The sequence below is a fragment of the Schistocerca nitens genome, chromosome 2 (genome assembly GCF_023898315.1).
Source record: "Schistocerca nitens isolate TAMUIC-IGC-003100 chromosome 2, iqSchNite1.1, whole genome shotgun sequence".
In the NCBI taxonomy this organism is placed as follows: domain Eukaryota; kingdom Metazoa; phylum Arthropoda; class Insecta; order Orthoptera; family Acrididae; genus Schistocerca; species Schistocerca nitens.
In genome coordinates, this window is record NC_064615.1 from 729,844,382 (window position 1) to 729,871,510 (window position 27,129).

At 39.9% G+C, this 27,129-nt stretch overlaps 1 protein-coding gene across 1 annotated transcript in view; it reads right to left on the bottom strand.

The window, feature by feature from the left end:
* The window catches only part of LOC126236931 (transcription termination factor 3, mitochondrial), a 52,465-nt gene extending 28,293 nt beyond the window's left edge, over positions 1–24,172 (bottom strand). The window contains exons 1-3 of the mRNA XM_049946612.1: positions 23,643–24,172; positions 3,422–3,604; positions 3,200–3,323 (exon numbers count right to left, since the gene is read on the bottom strand). Of these exons, the coding sequence (XP_049802569.1) occupies positions 3,200–3,323; positions 3,422–3,604; positions 23,643–24,127 (792 nt within the window). The 5' untranslated portion in view covers positions 24,128–24,172. The remainder of the gene's footprint in view (positions 1–3,199; positions 3,324–3,421; positions 3,605–23,642) is intronic.
* Between the last annotated feature and the right edge of the window lie 2,957 nt (positions 24,173–27,129).

Below are 27,129 nucleotides of genomic sequence, written 5' to 3' on the forward strand. Positions count from 1 at the left end.
ACAAATAATCAATGCACAGGGAAGTGGGATACAAAAGTGCTGAGGAATGAAGAGATACGCTTTAAGTTCTCCGAGGCTATAGATGGTGCGATAAGGAACAGTTCAGTAGACAGTTCCATTGAATGGGAATGGACATCTGCAAAAAAACGGCAATCACAGAAGTTGGAAAGAAAAACATAGGTACGAAAAGGTAACAGAAGAAATACTTCAGTTGAACGATGAAAGAAGAAAGTAGGAAAACTCCAGGGAAATTCAGGAATACAGAAATACAAGTCGCTTAAGAACAAGGTAACAGAAGAAATACTTCAGTTGAACGATGAAAGAAGAAAGTAGGAAAACTCCAGGGAAATTCAGGAATACAGAAATACAAGTCGCTTAAGAACAAAACAAATAGGAAGTGCAGGGAAGCTAAGGTGTACTTGTTGGCACAAATGTGAAGAAATCAAAAAAGAAATGACTGTCGGAAGGACTAATTCGGCGTGTAGAAAAGTCAAAATGACCTTCAGTGATATTAAAAGCAAGAGTGATAACTGTTAATAGTGCAACAGGAATTTCACTGTTACATGCAGAGGAGAGAGTGGATAGACGGAAGGAGTACACCGAAGGCCTCTATGAGGGGGAAGACTTGTCTGATGATGAGACAGAGGAAGAAACAGGAATCAACAGAGAACAGATAGGGGATCCAGTATTAGAATCAGAATTTAAAGGAGCTCTGGATGACTTAAAATTGAATAATGAAGAACGGTTAGGTAACATTCCATCAGAATTTTTAAAATCACTGGGGGAATTAACAATAAAATGGCTATTCAAGCTGATATGTAGAATGTACGAGTCTGGTGATACACCATCAGACTTTCGGAAAAACATCATCCGCACCATTCGAAGATTGCAAGAGCCAACAAGTGTAGGAATTATTGAACAATCAGCTTAACACTTCATGCATCCAAGTTGCTGACAAGAATAATATACAGAAGAATGGAAAAGAAAATTTAGGATGTGTTAGATGACAAGCAGTTTGGTTTTAGGAAAGATAAAGGCACCAGAGAGGCAGTGCTGACATTGTGGTTGATAATTGAAGCAAGACCACAGAAAAATCAAGAAATGTTCACAGGATTTATCAACCTGGAAAGTGTTCAGCTATGTACAATGGTGCAAGATGTTCAAAATTCTGAGAGAAATAGGGGTAAGTTATGGGGAAAGATGTGTAATATATGGTACGTACAAGAAGACCAAGAATAAAGTACTTGGATTAAAAAGGTTGTAAGACAGGGATGTTGTCTTTCAGCCATTCTGTTCAATCAAGACACTGAAGAAGCAATAACAGAAATAAAAGGGAGGTTCAGGAGTGGGATTAAAATTCAGGGTGAAAAGATATCAATGATAAGATTCACTGATGCCATTGCCATCCTCAGTGAAAGTGAATAAGAATTACAGCATTCACTGATTGGACTGAACAGTCTCATGAGTACAGAATATGCACTGACTTGTAAACTGAAGAAAAACAAAAGTAATGAGAAGTAGTAGAAATGAGAACAGCAAGAAACTTAGCATCAGGATTGGCGATCACAAAGTACGTGAAGCTAAGGAATTCTGCTACCCAGGCAGCAAAATAACTCATGACTGTCAGAGCAAGGAAAACATAAAAAGCAGTCTGGCACTGGCAAAAAGGGCATTCCTGGCCAAGAGAAGTCTGGTACTATCGAATATAGGCCTGAATTTGAGAAAGAAATTTCTGACAATGTATGTTTGAAGCACAGCATTGTATGGTTGTAAAATGTGGACTATGGGCAAAGTGGCACTACAGAAGAATGTTGAAAATTAGGTGGACAGAGAAAGTAATGAATGGGATGATTTTCTGGAGAATTGGTGAGGAAAGGAGTATATGGAAAACACTGACAAGAATTAGGGACAGGACGGCAGGACATCTGTTAAGACACCACAGATTAACTTCCATGGTATTACACTGTGCTGTAAAGGATACAAACTGTAGAGGAGAGATTGGAAAACATCCAGCATATACTTGAGAGGTCGTAGGTTGCAAGGAATACTCTGAGATGAAGAGGTTGGCACAGGAGACAAATCTGTGGTGGGCCGCATCAAACCAGTCAGAAAAAAAAAAAAAAAAAAAAAAAAAAAAGATTGGTGCTGTGTTTCTTGTGTTCACTTGGTTGCAAGAACAAATATGAACAGAACAATATCAAAAATGCTGATATTTTCTTTCTATGTATCAGGAATTACTGTATACCATTATTTTTTTTTCCACTACCCTGTGAAAATCGGACTGTACCAGTTTTGGAAAAGCTGGAAAAGAGAAATTTATAAGTGAAGTGCCATTATTGTGTAGAGAGCTTACAGTAAGCCTACAAGTCCTGCTTACTGCTAGTGCCACAGCTTAGCAATGGTCTGACACAAATATATGCACTTCTCTTTGAAGAGTCAAAATGACAGGTAATGTGTTTTCTGTATGGTTCACTCATTCATGATGCCCTGTCCAAATATCACTAATGCATTGCATGTAAGTATAAAGTTAACAGAGGAGTAGGTATATATGAATACGACACATGTTGTACATCAAAAAGAGCATGGCAAGATAGCACTCAAATGATACCTTTGTCACATGCACCTGTTGCTTACAACACAATGAAATCAGGTGCCTAGTTTTGAAACTATAACAATGAATTTTTTGTCCTGAATATTCTTGACAAGCTTGTCATATCAGATTGTTATAAAAATCCAAGCTCCTGGCAATATTACCGTTTGTTTTTTCCACTTAATACACCAAATCAATCCACAAATGTAAATGATGTAATGTTGCCCCTGTGACCCGAGACTACATGAGTATCAGTGATAATATATTGCCCATACCATTAATGTCTTCTACACAATGTGATGTACTGTGCACAATCCTTTGTTGCCTCCTAGTATCAACAACGCACTTCCATGCATTGCTCTCACTGTGAACAATGCACTGTTACTGGTGCAAGTTTCATCTCTTGTCTCAGTGGAACAACTATATCACTCATATCTGTGGATTTCTGTCACATTTTAGGACAGCCAGTTGGTTTCCTGACAAGATACTGAAGTACACTGATAAGAGATTTGAATAATGAACCCGTTAGACATACCAGGTTCAACTCGCACAAACTAACATAATGATGTACAAAGTCTTGAAATGCAGGGAAAACAACATAAATATTACCTTCACTTTGTGCAAGTTGTACGTGATTAATTTTGGCTGTTTCTGAGCAAGCATGCGTAGTTCTGATCCACTCAAATTATACGTCTTCTGGAAGTGGCCAAGTCGACGATCAATTCTTTTGGTGCTTTGGAAAGAAAACAATGTTACAAACAGCTTCAGTAGGAATGTTACACTTATACAAAACAATGTGTGTCAAGAAGGAAAATTGTCTTCATAAATTACCTAAACATAAGCCAATATGGATTTGTAGTTACTATTCTGGCTATGCCATCAGCAGTAAATTTTTTATACTGCAGATAATTTAGTCTTGTAGACAAATCATCAAGATTTTCTTTAAATATGTATGGATTCTTTGTTATGAATGCACCAAGTGCATCTGGTGGCACACCCACATCATGCAGAAACCTGTGGAAAGAAACTGCTTTATCTAAGATATAACAAACAAAAAAGAATTCTTAATAGCAATTCAGAAAATTAATTTCACTGTTCTTCTGGAAAGTAATTATTATTTTATTTGCATGTTTTCAAACTGTAATTGGCAGCACTAATTTCTGTAGGCAAAACCTGTTACTAAAGAAAATAACATACCATCAGGCTTTGTTGAAAAGCTGGATATTTTATGTTTTTAATATATTTTTTTCTATGACTGCATCCAAAGAATCACTACTGCTTTGATAACATCTGACACTCAAGTTACACATTACACATGCACACTTCAGAAATTTAATTTATTGTTGGCTTTCAGTTTTGGAAAGGTTTCCAATCACGTGAACATTAACATATTACTGTTAGATAGCACAGTAAACGGCCTTTACAACAACAAAAATTCAAATGAAATCACTGGAGCTAAAGGACTGTGACCAATGCACACTGTAACTAGGAAAACCTTTACAAACTTTTGAGTCCTGTGGTGATTAATGTGTGAAGTTTCAAAATTTGTGTTTTCCTTATGAGTGCAACAAGAGTGAGCTGGAATTCCTTGGGATTATCTGCTGCTATCAAAGAATGCATGAAACCTATGCAAGTGAAATAAAACAGAGATGTAAAACAGAAATAAAAAGAGACAAGTTCTTAATTTCATTAAAACTGAGTGTAGAATAGTTGTTTGTAGTGTTGGTACAGGACTTATGAACAGCTTGGAATTTTCACATGCAGCATTGCTTCACTTCATAGTAACTTTCAGTATTTACAATTGGCATCACATTAAGAGCATTCTCAGAACCAACAAGTGGGGAAAGTTGAAACATGATATGCACAACTCCGCTGACTTTGTACACTGCTTCAATCAATTGTGCTTCTACAGCGTGGATATTATGGTCAGTTCTGACATGGTCGGGAGTCCCACTTTTTGAGTTCTAGGCTAAGAGGGAAATTAGACAAATATTTTACCAAACTCTTCACACAGTGTCTGAAACAAGCTTATTTTCTGTTTAATGGAACATTTTATGAACAAATCAGTGGAGAAGCAATGAACAGGCTGTTACTGCCAGTTACCAGAACTTATACATGGATAGGCTTACCAAATTTTTTTAACGTCCAACACAGAATATATTACCATATTTTTTTGGGTCCAACCCAGGGCATATTTTTGAAATTACTTAAAAGTCTTAACAATTTATTCACATATTACTTTATTTAAACAGATGTACTTTTCACTAGACATGACTCTCTTCAGAAATGGTTTGTTTCCTTTAATTACATCATACAATTCACAACAAGAAAGTTATATTCCTGTTCCAGGTTAACATTTTATACACATAAACACTTTCTTTTGCCCACTGCAGAATGGTGAGACAGGAAAGAAATAGAGATAAAATAATGAAAAACATGTAGATGAGTTACTTCACACACAAAAACAATGTAAACACAATGCACCTGTTGTGTTGTGAACTGACTAAGTAGAAAGTTATAATGAAACCTGCAGCTATACCTCCTCATTGACATCATCACTTGCTCCAAGGTCAACCGAGACAGGGACAGCCGAAAGAGAATGTTTAAAAGCATGAAGTTGAATATACAAGTCAGAAATTTAAAAAAATCCTCACCAGTCATAAAATTCTTAAACCTTGTACATTTTTGCAACTCCAGACATTACCCTGGATATAACTAAAAAACCAGGATTGCTCAGTCTAATCCTGAAAGTATGGTAATGCTATACATGGAATATCCTGAGGCAAAGGCAGTAGATCCTATTAAGTTCATGCCAATACATTTCCACTGGTGTATAAAAAATATATTTGTCCATGTCAATGGTGGTTGAGCTGTGTGATTATGGATCAGATTACTTGAAAAAATATAGCATCAATCACTTTCATATAGCAATAGTTATGCCAAGATGTGTATTGAACTTTCATCTATCTTCTGTTGGAATAACACACTGATGTCATACGACTTGAGATATATAATAGTTTTGTCAGCTGTATTCTGAGCATTTCAACTGCCTTTTTATATCAAACTTATAGAGCTACACTCAAGAATTCTGACAAATTGTTTTCAAGAGAAACTGGTACAACAGCAATAAATCAATAAAAATGTTGCAGCTAAAATCTACAGCACCAGATGGGACGCATAATTCCTAACACAGAACGTGGTTGATTAACTGTCCTATGCTGGTCAATATCCAACAATTTACTTTTAATTCCCACAGAAACACACCATCCAATACAGTTCATTCCCACCAACAAAGGGAAAAGTTAGTTGTTATTATTATTACTATTATTGTTATTAATCATATGGTAATTTACACTTCACTTTAGAAATAAAAATAAAATATGTACATAAGTTACAAATTTACCAATGTTTGATTTACATAATTGATCACATCTGCTGTAATGTCCAAGAAGGCCAAGGGGCTTCCAGGATATGAATTTCGAGGGCATTCTTCAGCAATATGTCTGTCAGCCCATCTTAGAAAGGCACAGGTGCACTCCACAGTGCTAACCTTTCCCCACCTGTATAATAGATCACTGCATGTGCCATAGTTAGTATGGACCCCACTAGGTGCACTCCATGTTCTACGGGGAAGATCAAGTTGCTATGGTTTGTTGTTGACTGGGAGAAATCTATGAAGCTTATTACATCCAAGCTAGCAAACACAAAGGCTGAAGTTATGGTTCAACCGGTAGCTAGCTGTTCTGAATGCCTGGAGTGGAGTCTTATGAACTGGTAGCTGAGGTGGTTATAGATTTTCCTATCTCTCTTCAAAATGGTTAGGTGGTGCAGTACAGCTCAGGGTTGGTAACCAGAATACCGGAGTGATCTTAAGTGTACTGCTAACAGTCTGCATTATTTGATTAAGTTGTGCCACCATCTTTGTGTGGCTGCTGTTTATCCAGACAGGGCTGCACTATTCTGCCCCTGAGTAGACAAGGCCAAGGGCTGCTGATTGTAGGGTTGAAGCTGCAGAGTCCCATGTTGTAACAAGCAATTTTTGCATATCATTTATTGAAATCAGTTTAGTTGCCATCTTTATTAGATGCTGCTTAACTGACAGTGTTCAACCAAGTATAACTCCAAGGTACTGAGGACGTTTGTTACAAGCCAGGCAATTGCCCTTGAAGTATATGTTCAGTTGACTAGGATATTAGTCCAATGAAAGCCATTGTTAAGGGACTTCTGGTCACTAGTGGCATTGCCTTTTGTTACCTGAAATGTCTGTCAGTCAACATACTGTAAAGAAATTGAAAATTAGTTATGTTTAAGATGAACAAGCCTCCTAAAAGCAAGTACATACTGCTTTCCATGTCAAGTAGCTTGTTTTAAGTAAACACACTATTATAAAAGTCAATGAGTGGTGCATTAAACAGTAATCACATATACAACTGATACAGTCTATAAACCAGCTGTCTCCAAACACTGCCTGAAGTATTATCACGAAGTAACAAGATCAGCAACAAAGTGCAGATTCCGAGCCTCTTTGACAGCATAATCAATGGGTCTATTGAAATAAGGCTGTCAAAGAATTTGATTAACAGGTCAAATAAAGCAATGCTTTACACTTGACACTTAATTCATCTATAATATCAATAACGATACATGTTGCACAGGGTTGTATCTAATGGAATGCAGATGTACACACTAAAAAAACAAATTATTTCAAAGGGTTTGATGGGTACCTGAGCTGAACCACCGATATAATACAAATAGCAATACAACACAAACAACACCTCAGTCTAGTTAGAGTCACAATTGTTTGTTGATGTTCACAAAATGAATCAGATGCACATACATTTCTTACTGAATTGATTTAAAAGCAAACCACAAAATGCAGGATTTTTGAATAGCAATATTGAAAGACAGCTGACTTATTGATTGTATCAGATGGGTATGTTACTGTTGCTTATTGCACCTCTCACTGACCTTTAAAAGTCTTTTCACATGCCACATTTGCACGGAATTCACTGTGCACCTGCTTTTAAGAGGCTTGTGGTGTCAGACTGCTGTCATCCACTACATGTGTTGTGTGTTGCTGTCACAGCTGTCAGATTAAATTAAGTGCCAGCCAATGATGCTGTATGCAGCAGCAATGACCATTTTTCTTTGACTTCCTGCGTTACATACTTCTTGTACTGTAATGTGCACACAGTTAAGGAGTTCTTTCCATTATGAGCTAATGCTCAACATCCAAGGGTAGTTCTACTTTCACATATAACATCTCCTAATCTGTTCATTGCTCAGAGCTGTTATGTATTTGAGTGTGTTTATTCTGATAAATAAAGTTTCCATTTCATAGATCTCGAGTGCAATATTTCAAGCACTACCACTCGTCTTAATAAATACATGCTTATTAAAATTCAAACAGCTCTTATTCTAGTTGTACCTGACAAGAGGTGACCACAACTTGATTTTAAGCACAACCATAATTTTAAAAAAATTTACAAGAACCAAGACAAACCAGCTGTATCAAGATTAGTAATACATTTACCCCCATTCTGGCCAATCAACTCTGTACTGTGGTTCACAGAAGTTGAAGAGAGCTTCTTCCATGCTGCCATCGTGGCTTATTCAACAAAGTTTGCCCTAGTAGTGATCCAGCTCGATCACTGTGGAAGTACAGGACATCACAACTGCACCACCAGCAGCAAATTCTTTTGACAGGATCAAGACAGAATTAATTCTAAGGGTCATAGCCTCACAGGAAACCATAATTTGTCAAGTGCTGATGAAGGAGGCTATTGAAGACCACAAGCTGTCACAGAACCGTTGACACTTAAACAGCAAGGTAGAGACTGGTACTGTTCCAGATAATTTGCTGTGCACCATTTGGAGCAGCCGCCTGCCACCACAAGCCAAGGCAATAGTAGCGTGATGCCCTTGCAGACAGAATTCAAAAAGCCATTTCTCTTTCTCACATTAGCACAGTAACAGAGCTGTGCAGCAGTACAACAGTGACAGCAGCATTTTTGTGTGTTGATTATGATGCTACAATGCAAAAGGTTGATTTACTGTGTACACAAATTAGCAAGCTGTTGCCTCAAAAGAGCACCAGTAATGATAAGAGTGCAATACCATAGAAGATCAAGGAGTCATTTATTGACTAACACTATATCTGCTAATGCAGAGCATTCCATACGCTAGTACCATTGCAGGTTTGGCAGGCAGGTGTAAAACTGTACTGCATCATGTTCCTTCCCGAACACCAGCGACCATCAGTCAGAGGCACAACCGACTGCCTGTCAACGCTGCAGTGCCTGTTTATAAGCGATAGAAAATCAGGCCAAAAGTATATTGCAACCAACTTCAGCGAATTACTACAGATGTCGACAGCATTTCATTTGTCAGCAATGAACAATTCTTTGATATCTAACTAAGGAACCCAATGAATGGAACTGGATTTAGGACTGTGTTGCTTCTTCGTATGGGACATCTTGGAAGCAGTAATAGCTGCTAATCTTCTGGCTTATAACAATTTACTGCCAGAGGTGGCGAACACTCGGCTTGTCAACAGCATTACCAGCCTGACTAAAAAACTACTCTCTGTCCGAACAGGCCATGACGGCCCAACAGTACTGACTAACCACTGTGTCATTCTCAGCCCACAGGTGTCACTGGATGCTGATATAGAGGGGCATGAGGTCAGCTCACCGCTCTCCTGGCAGTATGTAAATTTACGAGACTGGAGCCGCTACTACTCGATCAAGTAGCTCCTCAGTTTGCCTCACAAGGGCTGAGTGCACCTTGCTTGCCAACAGCACTCAGCAGACGGGATGATTACCCACCCAAGTGCTAGCCCAGCTGGACAGTGCTTAACTTCTGTGATTTGACTGGAACCAGTGTTACAACTGCAGCACCAGCCTGACTACTACAGGATCTTATCGCAGCGCAGCAGTGACAGCAAAACACAAGCGACTGACTGTAAGTTCGCCTCTTTGTTACAGCAATTCCCAACTTTGACAAGACCTCCAGGCACTCCAAAACAAGTGCTACATAATGCAGTGCACCATATTAAAACTATTGATGTCCCACTAGTATAAAACATGCCTACACATTTGGCACCTGATCATATGGCTATCACTAAAGCTAAGTTTGACACCATGCTCAAAGAGGCATTATCCGACCATCAGGTGCCTCCAAGTCATCCCATCTATACCTAGTATGTAATAAGCATGAAGCGTGGTGTCCTTGTAGACATTATTGTATGCTAAATGCCAGAACTGTGCCAGACCGTTACTCGGTGCCACTGTTGTGGGACTATAATTATGACTTGTGAGGTGCAACCTTATACAGTTGTGCTAAAGCTTACACCTAGATCCCAGTAGTAAGGAAAGACATACGAAAACAACAATTTGGGTTATCTGAGGTTATGTACATGACCTCTGGCTTATGCAATGCTGCTCAGACATGTCAGTGATTTACGGATTCACTTCTGCAAGGCCTGCCACTTTGTACTGCATACCTCAATGATATTCTTATCTTTTTGGTCACTGAGAAGCAACACTGACAACATCTTACTGAAGTGCTCAGAGGCTTAGAGCAGAATGGTGTGGTCTCAAATGAGGATGGATAAATGTGTGTTCAGGCAATCTGAGATTACTTTCCTTAGTCATCAGATATCTTCTGCACATCCCCTCCCATTATCAGAAAAGGTTGAAGCCATTCTGCAGATACCGGAGCTGAACACCATTAAAGAATTATACCAGTTCCTAGGAATGCTGAATTTCTATCGCCGCCATGTACCACATTCAGTAAAACTGCAGGCACCACTAACTGCAGCACTTACTGGCCTGAAGGTTAGAGGCATTACTCCTATACAGTGGACTATTGTGATGTCCTCTGCTTTTGGTGCCACAAAAGAGAGTACAGTGAATGCTGCACTTCTCACATGCCATAAGCTTGACACACCCTTAGCATTAGTGGTGTGTGTAAGTCAGACAGCTATTGGTGCCGTGTTACACCAATCTTCAGATGTCTCATGGTAACCACTTGTTTACTATTCTCACATACTGTTACTGTCACAGCAGAAGTGGAGTATCTATGACTGTGAACTTCTTACTGTGTACATAGCAACTGATAACTTTTGGCCACAGATAGAAGCAAAGGAATTTATCATCTACACAAATCATAAGCATTGATTTACGCCTTCAAGTAGAACAGCATCAACTGCTCACCTTGTCAGTATAATCATCTAGAACTTATAGCTCAATTTAGCACGAACATCAAGCACATTTCCAGAACTGACAATGTAGTTGCTGACTGATCTCATGCATAAACAATGTATTGAGTCCTTTCACAGAACTCGCATGGCACAACAAGATAACCAGGAGTTCCATAGTTTCCTAAAGATGTTACATCTGCATTACAGTTGAGGCTCTTCAACATTTGTGGTGAAGGTGTCAAGCTGTACACCAATGTCTCTCAGGGAACATTTCATCCTTTCATACCAGCTGCATTTCATAGACAAGCCTCCAATACCCTACATAACTCGTGTCACACTGGGGCCCATCCAACGTTTTGCCTGGTGTTGAAGGCTATCTTCACTTTTGTGTTGGCATGGTTATCTGGCTTTGATTGCCCACTGCACATTACTACCAACTGCAGCTGCTAATCTGATTTTGATTTTGCCAGCTCACCAAGTTTTATGGATATGTGCACCATAAGACTACCAGCCATCATCCGCAATGGCATGATCAAGTGATGGCACCATTCCCTTAAAGCTGTACTCATGTGTCATGACATACAATTTACGCTAATTAGTCTGCAGAACACGTACAAGCAAGACAGATTCCTTATCAGTGGAACTTGCTTATGATGAAGCATTACATCTCCCAGGAGATTTTATTGATGCCAGTTCACTGCAGTCATACACTCATGACCAACCACACTTCATACCTCATCTAGGGGACAACATTGCTCATATTTATCCTTGCAAAGCTTCCAGATGTGGCACACCACCCAGTTTTGTGCATCACAATTTGGGCAACTGTCTTGCATAATGCTACATACGGATGATGTGAAATCTTCATTACAACCTCCTTATACTGGTCCATACCATGTTTTAAGATGAGATGCATGGATGCCGGACACTGCAGCGAATGGCAAGAGCACAACCATTTATTTCAATCACGTCAAGCCAATGTACATCTTCCAGGACGCACTACCAGCATCCTCGTCTCTCACTATCAGCACCACAGACACAACTGCAACCACTGCCCAATGCAGAACTGCAACTAGGGTGCATGACTTGATACGGACATCACATGAATTTCCTTGCATGTTTTCTCAACAACATTCTGTTTCACCAAGGAGGCTGATTTAGTGTCAGATTACCTGCTATGTATGTTGTTGTGGCTGTCAGATTTAATTATGCACCAACCAGTAATGATGTATGCAGCACAAGCACTGACAGTTTATTCTTTGATTTTTCATGTTATGTTCTTCCTGTATTGTAATGTGCACATAGTTACATAGCTTTCCCTGTTATGAGCTAATGTTAAACACATATAGTGTCTCCTAAACTGTTCATTGCATAGAGTTATGCATTTGAGTGTGTTTATTCCAGTAAATAAAGTTTCTTCATTTCACAGATCCTGAGAGTGATATTTCAAACACTACCACTTAGCTTAGTAAATACACACTTATCAATTTTGGACATTCCTAATCATAGCTGCATCTGACAAGCCTACTTTATCTTACAAATACCTAACTTTTGCATGTGTTGATTGAAATGTAGACCCTGCATTCTTCTTTAGATGGGTACCGTTGGAGGAAGAGTTTACCAGACAGTTTTTGTCCGAATCAGAGTTCATTATAGGTTACTGGGAACATAACTCAGTCATTGCCGGTTCCAAGCCCGGGGCCCCATCTCGGAAGTCATGGGGAAGGAGGAGGAGGAGTAACAACCTCGTAAAAAAACCTGGGTCCATCTGGCTCCAGATGGTAGCACCAAGTTAGGGCCCCTACCTAGGGTTACTAGGTGAAACCTGATCAACGATCTCGAAGGTGTAAGGGGAATGTCGCTTCCCAACGGCAGAGAGAGTGGAAGAGCCACTTAAATATATCAGGTAGCGGCTGTACTCCATGTTACGTGCGGGCACCAAAGGCGTCTGTGCCCCCATATCAGGGGCGGCGTGAACACATCTTCTGGGGCTAACAACTTCAGTTGTATAACTGGACGGACATGAGCCGCCCCATCAAAAAATTTTTTTAGCTCATGGAATGGATCGCACTATGGAATCGAGATTACCCCAGGGAGACAACCCCCTGTTGACCAAGGTCGACGCAAGCAGGCATTCGGATTCTGGGGGACCTGCCTGTCGGAGCTCCCAAGAACCTCAAAGAAGATTAAAACTAAAACGACTTTCAGAATTGGAACCATAAATGTACAGACAATGATTAAGACTAGTAAACTTAAACAGGTAATAGATGAGATGAAAGAGAGAAGCATTGGGATATTAGTGATGCAGGAAACAAGATACACTGACGAAGACACAGTGAAGTCAGAAGGCTTCATAATACTGAAGGGGAAACCAGGAGTTAAAGTGGGAAAGGAAAGACATGCACCTAGATGCTTTGGTACAGGGTTCATAATAGACAAGAGATACGAGGATGGCATAACTGAAGTGAAGAGCAGGTCAGAAAGGATATCAACACGGACACATCAAGCAGGGAACAAAAAGTATACAATAATAAATGGACGTGCACCTACAAATTACAAGAACAGAAAAGACAAGAAAGTTGAAGATAGTTTCTGGGAAGAGCGAGATGATACACTGAAAAACATACCATATAGACATGTAGAGATACTCGTAGGAGATTATAATGCACAGATTGGAAGAGAGAAGCAACATAAAGGAGTAGTGGGCGAGTGCCCTGCACACCAGCGGACAAACAAAAATGGAGAAAGACTAATTGAACAGTGTCGAAAACACAAAATGAGATAGATGACAACACACTTCAGGGCCAAATCGTGTAAGAAAAAGACATGGGCAAACCCATGCACCTGCCTTGGGGAATTCCATATTGACCACATAGCAATCAGTTGGACAAACGCTAAAGAGATCATGAACACAAAGGTCAGGAAGAACACAAGAATAGAATCGGATCACTATCTTACAGAAATTAAGTGCCTTTGGATTCCAAACAGGGACAGACTGCCACAGATGAATAGAAGAACAGAAAACATAAAGGTAGACAGAGAAAAATTAAGGCACAATCGATCCAGATATGAGGAAGGAATTGAATCATTCAATGAATGGGACGACATGAAGCGAAATATGACAAAACAGGCTAACTATGGGGAAAGGAAGAAAAGAAATGGAAGCACTGGTGGTGGAACAAGGAATGTGAGGAAGCGGTAGAGACTAGCAGGAAAGCCTGGAGAGACTGGAGTAGCAAGAACAACCCGGAAAAATGGGAAGTTTTCTTAGGAGCAAGAAAGGAAGTGGCCTGAACAATAAGATGGACCAGAAGACAGAAGATGAAGCACGAACTGTATGAAATTGAGACCAACTTAAGGAAAAACAACAGCAGACACTTTTTCAGGAAATTCAAAAAGACTCTGATTGGATACAAGGGTAGAGAACTATTTATAAGAGATAAGAAAGGGGAGCTGGCTGTCAGTGCAAAGGAGAACTATCGGATTTTTGCAGAGTACTTTCACAACCTGCTGAACTGTGAACCACCTGGAGGAGAGCTGGAACTGGGGACTGACATAGAAGAGAGAGAGCCACGCCCTCCAACCAGGGATAAAGTCGCACATGTCATAAACAATCTAAAGAATAATAAGGCAACTGGAGAAGATGGTATAGCAGTCGAGATGATAAAGTTGGGAGGCAACAAAGCAATAGACAACATGACCAACATAATTCACCAGATCTGGAGAACAAAGAAGTTGCCAGAAGGATGGAAGAATGCAATTGTAGTATCAATACATAAGAAGGGGGACAAGAAAGATACAACTACAGAGGAATATCGCTACTAGAGGTTGGATACAAAGTGCTGTCAAAACTATTGCTCAAGAGAGTAGAAGAACAGGTAGAAACTACAGTTGGCGACTACAAAGTGGGATTCAGGAAGGGAAGAGGTTGTATAGAACAGATATTTATCCTGAAGCAACTGATACAACATAGGGCATTAAAAAACAAAAAGACAGTAATAACCTTCGTGGACTTCACAAAGGCATATGACTCCATCGACAGACACACTCTTGTTAGGATCCTGAAGAACAGAGGACTTGATGGAACTACACAAGAACTCATAAAAGAAATTCTGACAGATACAAAAGTAAGGGTGAGATTCAGAGGAGCACTGTCAGAAGAATTTGAGATCAAGACGTGTTAAACAGGGAGATGGATTGTCACCATTGTTGGTCAATATAGCACTGGACGAAGTGATCAGGCAGTGGAGAGCAATAAATGAGGAAATGGGAATACCAAAGACCCGTGTGGGGGACAAAAAGGACAACAGGGCTCAAGTGGACTGCCTAGCCTTTGCAGATGACATAGCAATAGTAAGAGAGACGGAAGAAGACGCAAAGACACAACTCGATAACTTAAGTAAGGTAGCCAGAAAGGTGGGACTGAGGATCGCCTATAACAAGACAAAGACATTAAATACCACTGCAGACCGGGAAACACTGGAAGGCACCATGCAAATGGTGGACAAATTTAAATACCTGGGAGAATTTATAACATGAAGGAACAGGAGCAAGGAGGGAATAACAGAGAGGATAAAGAAGATGAGGTCAGCCTTCTGCATGATGAGAAAGATATGCAATAAAAAGAATATATCCACAGATGCAAAGATAAGCCACTACAAGGCAACGGTGAGGAATGCAGTATTATATGCTGCTGAGACGATGACACTAGAAAGAAATGGGGCAGAACAACTAGAGAAAGAAGAGAGAAAAATACTAGGTCCCAAAAGAGGTGGAGAGAGGGGGATGCGAAGACCTAGGGAAGATCTCTACTGGAACATGAGAAAAATATCCGGGGAAATCAGACTCAAAAGGGCAAGGTTTGCTGGACATGTAGTTAGGATGAGTATGGGCAGAATGACGAAGAGAGTGTGGGAAACAACAGGGAGGACAAGGGGAAAGACAGGAACCAAGTGGGTTGTTGAACTTCGGAAGGACTGGTTGGAATTGGGGATCCAGGTCGAAGGAAAGGAAAATTGGAGGAACAAATATACACCGATCAATATGCCCGAGTTCAATGACAGAGAAGAATACAGGAAAAGATTAGAGTGTCACCAGTGGAGCCGACAGGAGAAACGGAAACTGAAGATCTCGGAAGAAGAGCGGGAGAGAAGAAAAGAAAGAATGAAGAGGTTCTGGGAGAAGAAGAGGAAAATGCAGTCCACGAAGGGGCTACCCGTGGTCCTACAGAGGATGTAATGCAAGAAGAAGAAGAAATTACTGGGAACATGTATGAACCAAAGGTTGTGAGCTGAACTTATGTGTGGAGGGTAGAGTGTTTAATTCGGTTCACATTATTTTTTTAGGCTTAATTTTCGGGATGTCATGTAGATGTTGTTTCTGTGGGGAGTGGAGAAGGTTTTTTTTGGGGGGGGGGAGGGGGAAGAGGGGGGATTGCACTAGTTTATTTTGTTTGGATAGCTTCCCCTCCCCCCCTCTCCCAAAGAAATGAATAATTTTTGTTAATTATCTGTTTATCTGGATATTATGTTGGGGACAGGTATTGGAGGTGATTGTTGTGCGTTTGTCTCTGAATCGCCTCAGATTTGTGTATTGGCTGACTTTGTTTGGTGAGTATGTTTTTATTTGTTCTTTTTTGTATAGTATATGTTTTTATGTGCATAACTGTGTTTTACTTATATATCAAAACTGATGTTACTGTAATTCCTTATGAATCTTTGGGTTGTATTGTTAGTTGAAGTTACTACCAACTGTTGTGACTGGAGGATACCGTGGAGTTTGTTCTACCTATTTCAATCAGATTAGGTTTTTAATGATAGCTGGATGAGGAGTTTTGGTTTCTAGGCATTGTAGACTTCATTTGAGCTATATAAGCAATGTGAAATTTCTGATACCAGCTTTTGGAATGATGATGTGTGGTTCGTGAACATTATTTGAGCTGTACAAGTCAAGTGAAATTTCTGATTTCAGTTCTTTGCAGGTTTATTTTGTTGGTATTGTAGAATTCATTTCTTTTATTTATGTTTATTGTGGTTTTTTGGATTTCCTTTGCTAGATTCTTTAGTAAGTTTTTGTTTTGGTGTATCTTTAACATCATTGTTTGTCTGTGCTCAGAACCTACTAATTACTGTGGTTGCCCCATTAGGTACATGACATTACTGTTCAATCCTCCACAGCTGAGTGAACAATGTCTATCCTTGGTAGTACTGTGGATAAGTTAACTGATCTCGATGCTGCCTTTTTCTTAATTTCAGCTGTGTGTGTTGGTCTCGCCTATGGGCTTTATGTACTGTTACACACTGTACGATATTTCTATAAGTATCGGTCTTTCATGTTAAGCTATATAGGTGAATTTATCTTGCTGATCTGTCTTTCATAGTTTTCAAGATTTTTTGTTATGCGCATCATCTTGTTTTTTGTAGTGCAATCTGTTTTACTATTTCTGTAGTGGCATCAGTGTTTCAAGTTGAGGTACATAGGTCAACAGATGTTTTCGATTTGCCTTACTGTGTTTTTTAAAACTATTGTTTTGTTAATGTGGTTTTGGTGCCGTTAAGCTATATTTTAGTTTGTCTCCATCCAAAACCCCACTTTCCAGAGATAGTCCCATTAACTCCAATATTTATTGCTAAGAATTTGTATGATTCTGTAGTTTTATGTTTATATTTTCCCATCACGATTACATTTATGAAATCATGTTCATGTTGTGTCTGAGGCTTTGGGTAATGTCACTGATCAAAGCCAACAGGTGGTACTGAATGCCCTATGTTACTCAAATTTTTCACACATACATTCCATGATTGATAGCAACAATGGCTGTAATTTGGCTGGGTATTCAATCAATATTTATTTGGTAAAAGGACCACAGTATAAATATCATGAAAACTGTGGCAGTAGCAAGTTAAAGTGAACATTTGTGACACAAAATCAACACAACTTGGGCTGCAAAGAAACGTCAGTGAGCTATCTTTGTTAGAAATACCAGTTTACAATATATGAGGGAAGAAATAATGACAGCGAAAGCAATTTTATTCAGTATGATTACAAACGGAGGCAGCAGCCTTCACAAAATACGTGGATACATCTGTTTCATTTTGGAAATATGTTCTCCCAAAAGCATTCAGACTGTTATGTGCAGTGTAGTGATCTTTTAGTGACTGTTCAAGTGCTCTCTATGATGTCCATGAGAGCACCTACGACAGCATCTTTAAATGTAATTTTATTGTTCTCACTCATATAAAAAACCTACATTGGAGTGACACTTGCACAACATTTTAAAATTACTGTTGTGTTGGTGGATAATACTGAACAGCTTTTGCCCAACTAGACACAACCCAAGAAAAGTATTTATACATCACTTTCTCCATGACTACAAACACTCATTTCCCAGTCTCTTTGATTCTGCGTCTAAAATTCATCTTATCAAACCACAACTCAGGGTTCTCCAGGGGTTCTCCATCAAAACTTCCTCATCCTGAGACAAACTTAAATGCCTGCAGAACTGCCTCCTATCAACAGCAGCTTGTGTCAGTAAATCTTGATCACAATATATGAACTCACTCAGTACCTGTATGCACATAGTTAAGTCAATTGCAAAATGGGCCCTATATCTATCCTGGTTAAAGGGGGCTCAGTAATTATTACCTACACCACATCTACATCAACAACAACACTCGGCTACAGAGGAATATTCTACATGAATATAGGAAATGTGAGAAGCAGCATAAACAACATGGCAACTATAACCTGATATCTGCGTCAATGTTTTCAAATGGGCAAAGCTACAGATCACTCAGTCACGACAACCACAATTTCTTAAATTCACATTTGTTGGCTTCGCCAACCCCCATGGAAACTGTCACCTTCCAAACACGCTAGACCACAGGCTAACCTACAGATCGGTCTGTGACCATGACTAGTTCTTTTTTTTTCCCCCCACATTCAATGCCTTAGCCATCTAACCATGAACCATGGACCTTGCTGATGGTGGGGAGGCTTGCGTGCCTCAGCAATACAGCTGTACCGTAGGTGCAACCACAATGGAGGGGTATCTGTTGAGAGGCCAGACAAACAAACGTGTGGTTCCTGAAGAGGGGCAGCAGCCTTTTCAGTAGTTGCAGGGGCAACAGCCTGGATGATTGACTGATCTGGTCTTGTAACACTAACCAAAACGGCCTTGCTGTGCTGGTACTGTGAATGGCTGAAAGCAAGGGGAAACTACAGCCGTAATTTTTCCTCGACAGCATGCAGCTTTACTGTATGGCTAAATGATGAGGGCATCCTCTTGGGTAAAATATTTTGGAGGTAAAATAGTCCATCACTCGCGTCTGCGGGCGTTCTATGGATTGGAGCGTGGAATGTCAGATCCCTTAATCACGCAGGTACATTAGAAAATTTAAAAAGGGAAATGGATAACTTAAAGTTAGATATAATGGGAATTAGTGAAGTTCGGTGGCAGGAGGAACAAGACTTTTGGTCTGGTGAATACAGGGTTATAAATACAAAATCAAATAGGGGTAATGCAGGAGTAAGCTTAATAATGAATAAGAAAAATAGGAGTGCGGGTATGCTGCTACAAACAGCATAGTGAACGCATTATTGTGACCAAGTTAAACACGAAGCCCATGCCTACTACAGTAGTACAAGTTTATATGCCAACTAGCTCTGCAGATGATGAAGAAATTGATGAAATGTATGATGAGATAAAATAAATTATTCAGGTAGTGAAGGGAGACGAAAATTTAATACTCATGGGTGACTGGAATTCGAGAGTAGGAAAAGGGAGAGAAGGAAACATAGTAGGTGAATATGCATTGGGGGTAAGAAATGAAAGAGAAAGCCGCATGGTAGGATTTTGCACAGAGCATAACTTAATCATAGCTAACACTTAGTTCAAGAATCATAAAAGAAGGTTGTATACATGGAAGAAGCCTGGAGATACTAAAAGGTATCAGATAGATTATATAATGGTAAGACAGAGATTTAGGAACCAGGTTTTACATTGTAAGACATTTCCAGGGGCAGATGTGGACTCTGACCACAATCTATTCGTTATGAACTGTAGATTAAAACTGAAGAAACTGCAAAAAGGTGGGAATTTAAGGAGATGGGACCTGGATAAACTGACTAAACCAGAGGTTGTACAGAGTTTCAGGGAGAACATATGGGAACAATTGACAAGAATGGGGGAAAGAAATACAGTAGAAGAAGAATGGGTACCTCTGAGGGATGAAGTAGTGAAGGCAGCAGAGGATCAAGTAGGTAAAAAGATGAGGGTTAGTAGAAATCCTTGGGTAACAGAAGAAATATTGAATTTAATTGATGAACGGAGAAAATATAAAAATGCTGTAAATGAAGCAGGCAAAAAGGAATACAAACGTCTCAAAAATGAGATTGACAGGAAGTTCAAAATGGCTAAGCAGGGATGGCTAGAGGACAAATGTATGGATGTAGAGGCTTATCTCACTAGGGGTAAGATACATACTGCCAACAGGAAAATTAAAGACACCTTTGAAGAAAAGAGAACCATTTGTATGAATATCAAGAGTTCAAATGGAAACCCAGTTCTAAGCAAAGAAGAGAAAGCATAAAGGTGGAAGGAGTATATAGAGGGTCTGTACAAGGGTGATGTACTTGAGGACAATATTATGGAAATGGAAGAGGATGTAGATGAAGATGAAATGGGAGATATGATACTGCGTGAAGAGTTTGACAGAGCACTGAAAGACCTAAGCCGAAAGAAGGCCCCGGGAGTAGACAACATTCCATTAGAACTACTGACGGCCTTGGGAGAGCCAGTCCTGAAAAAACTCTACCATCTGGTGAGCAAGATGTATGAGACAGTCGAAATACCCTCAGACTTCAAGAAGAATATAATAATTCCAATCCCAAAGAAAGCAGGTATTGACAAATGTGAAAATTACTGAACTATCAGTTTAATAAGTCACAGCTGCAAAATACTAACACGAATTCTTTACAGACAAATGGAAAAACTGGTAGAAGCCGACCTCGGTGAAGATCAGTTTGGATTCCGCAGAAATGTTGGAACACGCAAGGCAATACTGACTTTACCACTTATCTTAGAAGAAAGATTAAGGAAAGGCAAACTTACGTTTCTAGCATTTGTAGACTTAGAGAAAGCTTTTGACCATGTTGACTGGAATACTCTCTTTGAAATTCTAAAGATGGCAGGGGTAAAATACAGGGAGCAAAAGGCTATTTACAATTTGTACAGAAACCAGATGGCAGTTATAAGAGTCGAGGGGTATGAAAGGGAAGCAGTGGTTGGGAAGGGAGTGAGACAGGGTTGTAGCCTCTCCCCGATGTTATTTAATCTGTATATTGAGCAAGCAGTAAAGGAAACAAAAGAAAAATTCGGAGTAGGTATTAAAATCCATGGAGAAGAAATAAAAACTTTTGAGGTTCGCTGATGACATTGTAATTCTGTCAGAGACAGCAAAGGACCTGAAAGAGAGCTGAATGGAATGGACAGTGTCTTGAAAGGAGGACGTAAGATGAACATCAACAAAAGCAAAACAAGGATAATGGAATGTAGTCGAATTAAGTCGGGTGATGCTGAGGGAATTAGATTAGGAAATGAGACACTTAAAGTAGTAAAGGAGTTTTGATATTTGGGGAGCAAAATAACTGATGATGGTCAAAGTAGAGAGGATATAAAATGTAGACTGGCAATGGCAAGGAAAGCGTTTCTGACAAAGAGAAATTTGTGAACGTCGAGTATAGATTTAAGCGTCAGGAAGTCTTTTCTGAAAGTATTTGTATGGAGTGTAGCCATGTATGGAAGTGAAACATGGACGATAAATAGTTTGGACAAGAAGAGAATTGAAGCTTTCGAAATGTGGTGCTACAGAAGAATGCTGAAGATTAGGTGGGTCGATCACATAACTAATGAGGAGGTATTGAATAGAATTGGGGAGAAGAGGAGTTTGTGGCACAACTTGACAAGAAGAAGGTATCAGTTGTTAGGACATGTTCTGAGGCATCAAGGTATCACCAATTTAGCGTTGGAGGGCAGCGTGGAGGGTAAAAATCATAGAGGGAGACCAAGAGATGAATACACTAAGCAGATTCAGAAGGATGTAGGTTGCAGTAGGTACTGGGAGATGAAGAAGCTTGCACAGGATAGAGTAGCATGGAGAGCTGCATCAAACCAGTCTCTGGTCTGAAGACCATAACAACAACAACAGCCATCTAACTAGAAGGCTGTGAATATATGAATCAAAATGTGAGGCCAGTGAAGCTGATGACTTGTTTTGAACATTCCCTTTGACGCATCCACGCAACTGGGTTAACCGAAGCGTCCAGTTCCAACCATCGGCTTCATCCCGTGATGTAAGACTGTTGTGGTGTGTGACATCACGATGGTGCGGAGCTTAGTGTGCGAGAGTGGCGTATCTGTGGTTGTCGTTTTGATATGATCGGTGGTGCTCTCTGGTGGTGTGTTTGTGTTAGGTGATGTTGGTTTAGTTTGCGCGGGTGGCGTATTTATAAGTGTTGTATTGTTGTGGTCGGTGGTTCTCTCTGGTGGTGTGTCTATGGTTAGCATGTTATGTGGCGTATGGGGTTTATTTGCGTGGTAGCATTGCACGTGTGTGGTATCGGTGGTTACTGTGCTTTCAGCAAAATATTTTTCAGTGAGTTAATGATTTTGGTTTTGTTATGTCAACGTTATTGTAGTTTGTTTTTTTTCTGTTCAGACAGTTCGTTGTCTCTAATAAAATTTCTTCAGCTATTCGGCCTGTTGGCTGAAGTTGTGAAGTGTTCAGCCTGTCGCGAAGAAATGAGGTTTACTAAAGTTCCGGCGTATCGGATCAGGGACGGCAATATGTGGAGATGTCGTAAGGTTTTTTTTAGGAAAGTTTTGAGGCTAATAGTGTGGTACCGGCAGTCGCTGTTGACCTATATAGGTCAAGGGAAGTGTTCGATTCCAGTGGATATTGTTTTTAGTTGATTTTGGGAAGGTTGTGGTCGTTTTATTTTATCGTTTTTGTCGTTTGGTTTACTGGCGTGTGTTTATTTTTACCCCCAATCTCACTCGCTTGTCCCGTTAGTTTCATTATATTTTTGGAGGAATATGTACTTGGTTTTTCGATCTATTTTTGTGTTTGTTACCCTGTTTACGTTATGACGTAATAGTCGCGACATGGGAGTAGTTGTGAATGGTCGTTTCCGACATATTGGTGACGTCATTGGTCAAAGCAGGCGGGTGGAATCGGACGTTTCCGTTACACTAATTCAACTTGTCAACACTGAGCTGTACTCATTTCAATTAACACTATTTAATGGAATTGACTAACATTCTGCCCATGTGCCGAGAATTAATCAGCTTAAAATCAACAAACCCTAATCACACTAAACCAACAATACTTTGAGTCACATGCGATTTGGAAAATTTGTCCCTTAAACGAACAATCCACGCATACAGTACACATTACATTACGGTAAATGTCAGTGCCAATAGAACTGAAACACTGATGAGATAATTACAATGAGACAGATCAGCAGCTAAATCTAGGTTAACTACAGAAGTTTCTGAGAACAAATTGTTGCCGTGACTGTAAATTGATACAGGTCACTTAAAAAAAGGCAGGAGAACTGATCCTACAGAGTTATATTACATTTTCAGCTGTCCAAGACAACAGTTAGGCTTCTGATTCAACATCATAACCCCACCTACTATTGTTAAGGAAAATACATTCATAAAAAATACCCACTCGAAATTCACTGACAATTTACTCAGAATCAAAACATAGAAATTATCTTGGACAGAGACCCATAGAAGTAACTTTTACTGGCGGGAGAAGGCATACAAAAATTTCAACATTGTACCTTATATGCTTACTCATATCTTTCTCAAAATCCAGTTGCAGTATGTACTCCGGGCTGTTTCTGCTTTTCTCAATACGATGTAAATCGACACCGAGTTTGACTAACTGCTGCAACGTCGGCGATTTGTTGACATAAGCAGCGAAGTTAAACGCTGGCTTGAAATATGGTGCGTAGGTTGAGAGATCTTCTGTACACGAATTCGAAAGTGTGTACCTAGTTTCTCCGTTTACTTCAGACGGAGAATCTTCAGCGCCAGTGTCCCCATCTCTTCTATCACACACATTCAAAACATCATAAGTTGTATGTTGTTCGACTTTGGCTGAGGGAAAGCACTTGATGTTCCTTGATAAAAATGGGAGAGTGTACTTAGGAACTTGTAAACATTGGTTATTATTTTGCGAACAGCAAACTGAACACCGACTTTGTTCCACTATACATTTATATACTTTCCTATACAAACCAGTTACGCCTTTCATTTTCAACATGTATCATAATAATATTTACATCACAGATTACTACGGCCTTGCACCGTAGAGATATTCAACACTACACAATACAATACAATACACAGTACCAACCATAGGTTATGTACCATCTTTGGTTAGCAACCGATAAATCGAAGAGTGGGTGAAATTTAGTAGCTAGAAAAGGTGAAATTACCTATGTTTTGCCATCTAATGGTCTATAGCGGACACTTCACTATGGATAGCGGTGTCTACAGCGAGGGAAACCAACGTGACTTATCACAAAATCTTGAAACATTGGCAACTGTTACTAATGTAGTACAGATTCTGCAAGGGTATCCTCAATATGGATAGCGGTGTCTACAGCGAGGGAAACCAACGTGACTTATCACAAAATCTTGAAACATTGGCAACTGTTACTAATGTAGTACAGATTCTGCAAGGGTATCCTCAATATGGAAACACAGTATTCGTTAACAAGGAACAAAAGATAGACGAAAAAAGCTTGTACCAGATAAGCACACGGTATCGGCCATTCACAGCGCGAGAAGACTTCTTCTAATGCAATGAATAAAACAGGCGTTATAAATATACAGCAAATGAAAGAAAACTTTGAAATAAAACTTTAAATCGACAAAAAGGATATCAAATAAAAGACCTGGAGAAAAACGGCAAGTGGAGATAACTGATACATATTCCGCTGAACCCACTCAAGAAGTCACTAACCGGGTGAGGGATCAGAGACATTCCCCAGTGTAAAATATGTATTAATTCAAAAGAAGTATCAGATATAGCAGGACAGATCTGGGTCCTTTCCTTGTTTTTCTGAAAACTCTAGACAAAACTATCGGAAAGTTACATCTCATGATTACAGGTAATTCATGTATTTGTACAATGTCCACCTTAAAAAGGATATAAATAAAAGTCAGTTAGACAGGGAGAGAGTGAAAATAGAAACTGAAGTCAGTAATCATAGTGACAGGTTACTGGAATTAACTATATTTAAAGAAAAAAAGCTAGATGTGTACAGCACCAATTTCTCATTACTTACATATGGGATCATAGATGATGTTGATACAGATTTGACAGATAAACAAATCTACACAGAAATACAGAATGAAACCCAGATATTAGTATCAAACAATACACACGAAAAGTTGGTACAAACCCAGAAAGGGGTGTCCCAACACTAGTAGGCAGCACCGCATTTAGGTCGCAAATATTACCGCATCACATAATAATCTTGGGTACAAGATGCTTTGTAGAACCATATATTACTCCAGGAATACAATGCAGGAATTGGTTAAAATACGAGGGTTGCCCAGTAAATAATGCCCCATATTTTTTTTTTCTCCGAAATAAAAAATATTAGAAATGTGAAACTTTAGGTGCGAGTTATTTGAAGTTTCCCGCGTGTGTACGCAAAGTTTCAATTTCCTCCGACAGAGAGCGGTGGTGTAGGAATGTTCTAAAATGGCGTCTGCAAGTGACATCCGTCAGAAACAACGTGCAGTGATTGAATTTCTCGTAGCAGAGGAAGAAACCGTGGGCAATATCCATAAACGCTTGTGCAACGTCTACGGAACATCTGCAGTCGATAGGAGTACTGTTGGTCGCTGGGCACAGAGGGCGGTGCTGCGGAGCTCCGAGATTTGCCGCGGTCGGGAAGGCCTCCCACGGCTGTCACGCCTGACATGTTGCAGCGGGCTGATGTTCTCATTCGACGGGATCGACGCATTACGACTCGACAATTGGCACTGGAGTTGTCAGTAAGCAAAGGAAGTGTGGATGTGATTATCAATCAGCTTGGATACTCAAAAGTGTGTGCAAGATGGGTTCCTCGGTGTCTTACTGTCGATCACAGATCCCAAAGAAAAGACATTTCTTTCGATTTGTTGCGACGCTTTCACGTTGACGGGGAGGCCTTTTTGTCACGGATTGTGACAGGTGATGAAACTTGGGTGCATCATTTTGAGCCCGAAACAAAAAGACAATCGATGGAATGGCGTCATGCTTATTCTCCACAGAAGAAAAAATTCAAAACAGGTCCTTCAGCCGGAAAAGTCATGATGACTGTGTTTTGGGATTGCGAGGGCGTAATTCTCATTGATGTGATGCCAAAAGGCAGTACCATTAATTCAGAGGCTTATGTCAAAACATTAGACAAACTTAAGCAGCGCTTCCGGCGCCTTGGGCGTCATGTTAACCCACAGGATGTTTTGATTCAGCATGATAACGCTCGTCCTCACACAAGTTTGAGGACTTGTGAACACATCGCGAAACTGGGTTGGATAGTGTTACCCCATCCACCCTACAGCCCCGATTTGGCTCCTTCAGACTTTCACTTGTTTGGGCCAATGAAGAATTTCATTCGTGGAAGACGTTTTGCCGATGACGAAGAAGTGATTCACGAAGTGACAACCTGGCTCCGTAGGCAGAGTAAAGATTTTTACTGGCAGGGAATACACGCTCTTGTGTCTCGCTGGAAAAAGGCCGTCGAACTTGAAGGAGATTATGTGGAAAAATAAAGCAAGTAGACAAAACATCAGTCTTTCACATATGTAAATTTGATTGTTGTGGAATAAATACTTCTGGAGAGAAAAAATATGGGGCATTATTTACTGGGCAACCCTCGTATAACCATCGACCTAGCAGTGGAGATGCCGTGTCAGGCATAATAAATGTGGTGGGCCACTTTGAATGGATTTTTGTGTGGAAGAATCTCAGTGTCGTTTATATTGTCGCATCCCACATCTCACCAACAACAAATGATTCCAAGCTTGCAAACACCAATAAGAAATAATACACAAAGTGGCCAGGCTAACATCGCAGAAGTAGTGAGAAATCCATTACAACAACAGACCACATAAGCTGAAATCTTAAATAAGCTGTTTGCATTTAACTATTACACGAAATTCCCATCCCTAAAATCACTGGCATGGCAGTGTAGAGACCGGCAAATGATGCGAGCGAGACTGTCAGCAACTCTAAAAACCAGCCTAGGTCACATAGCTACCACATTA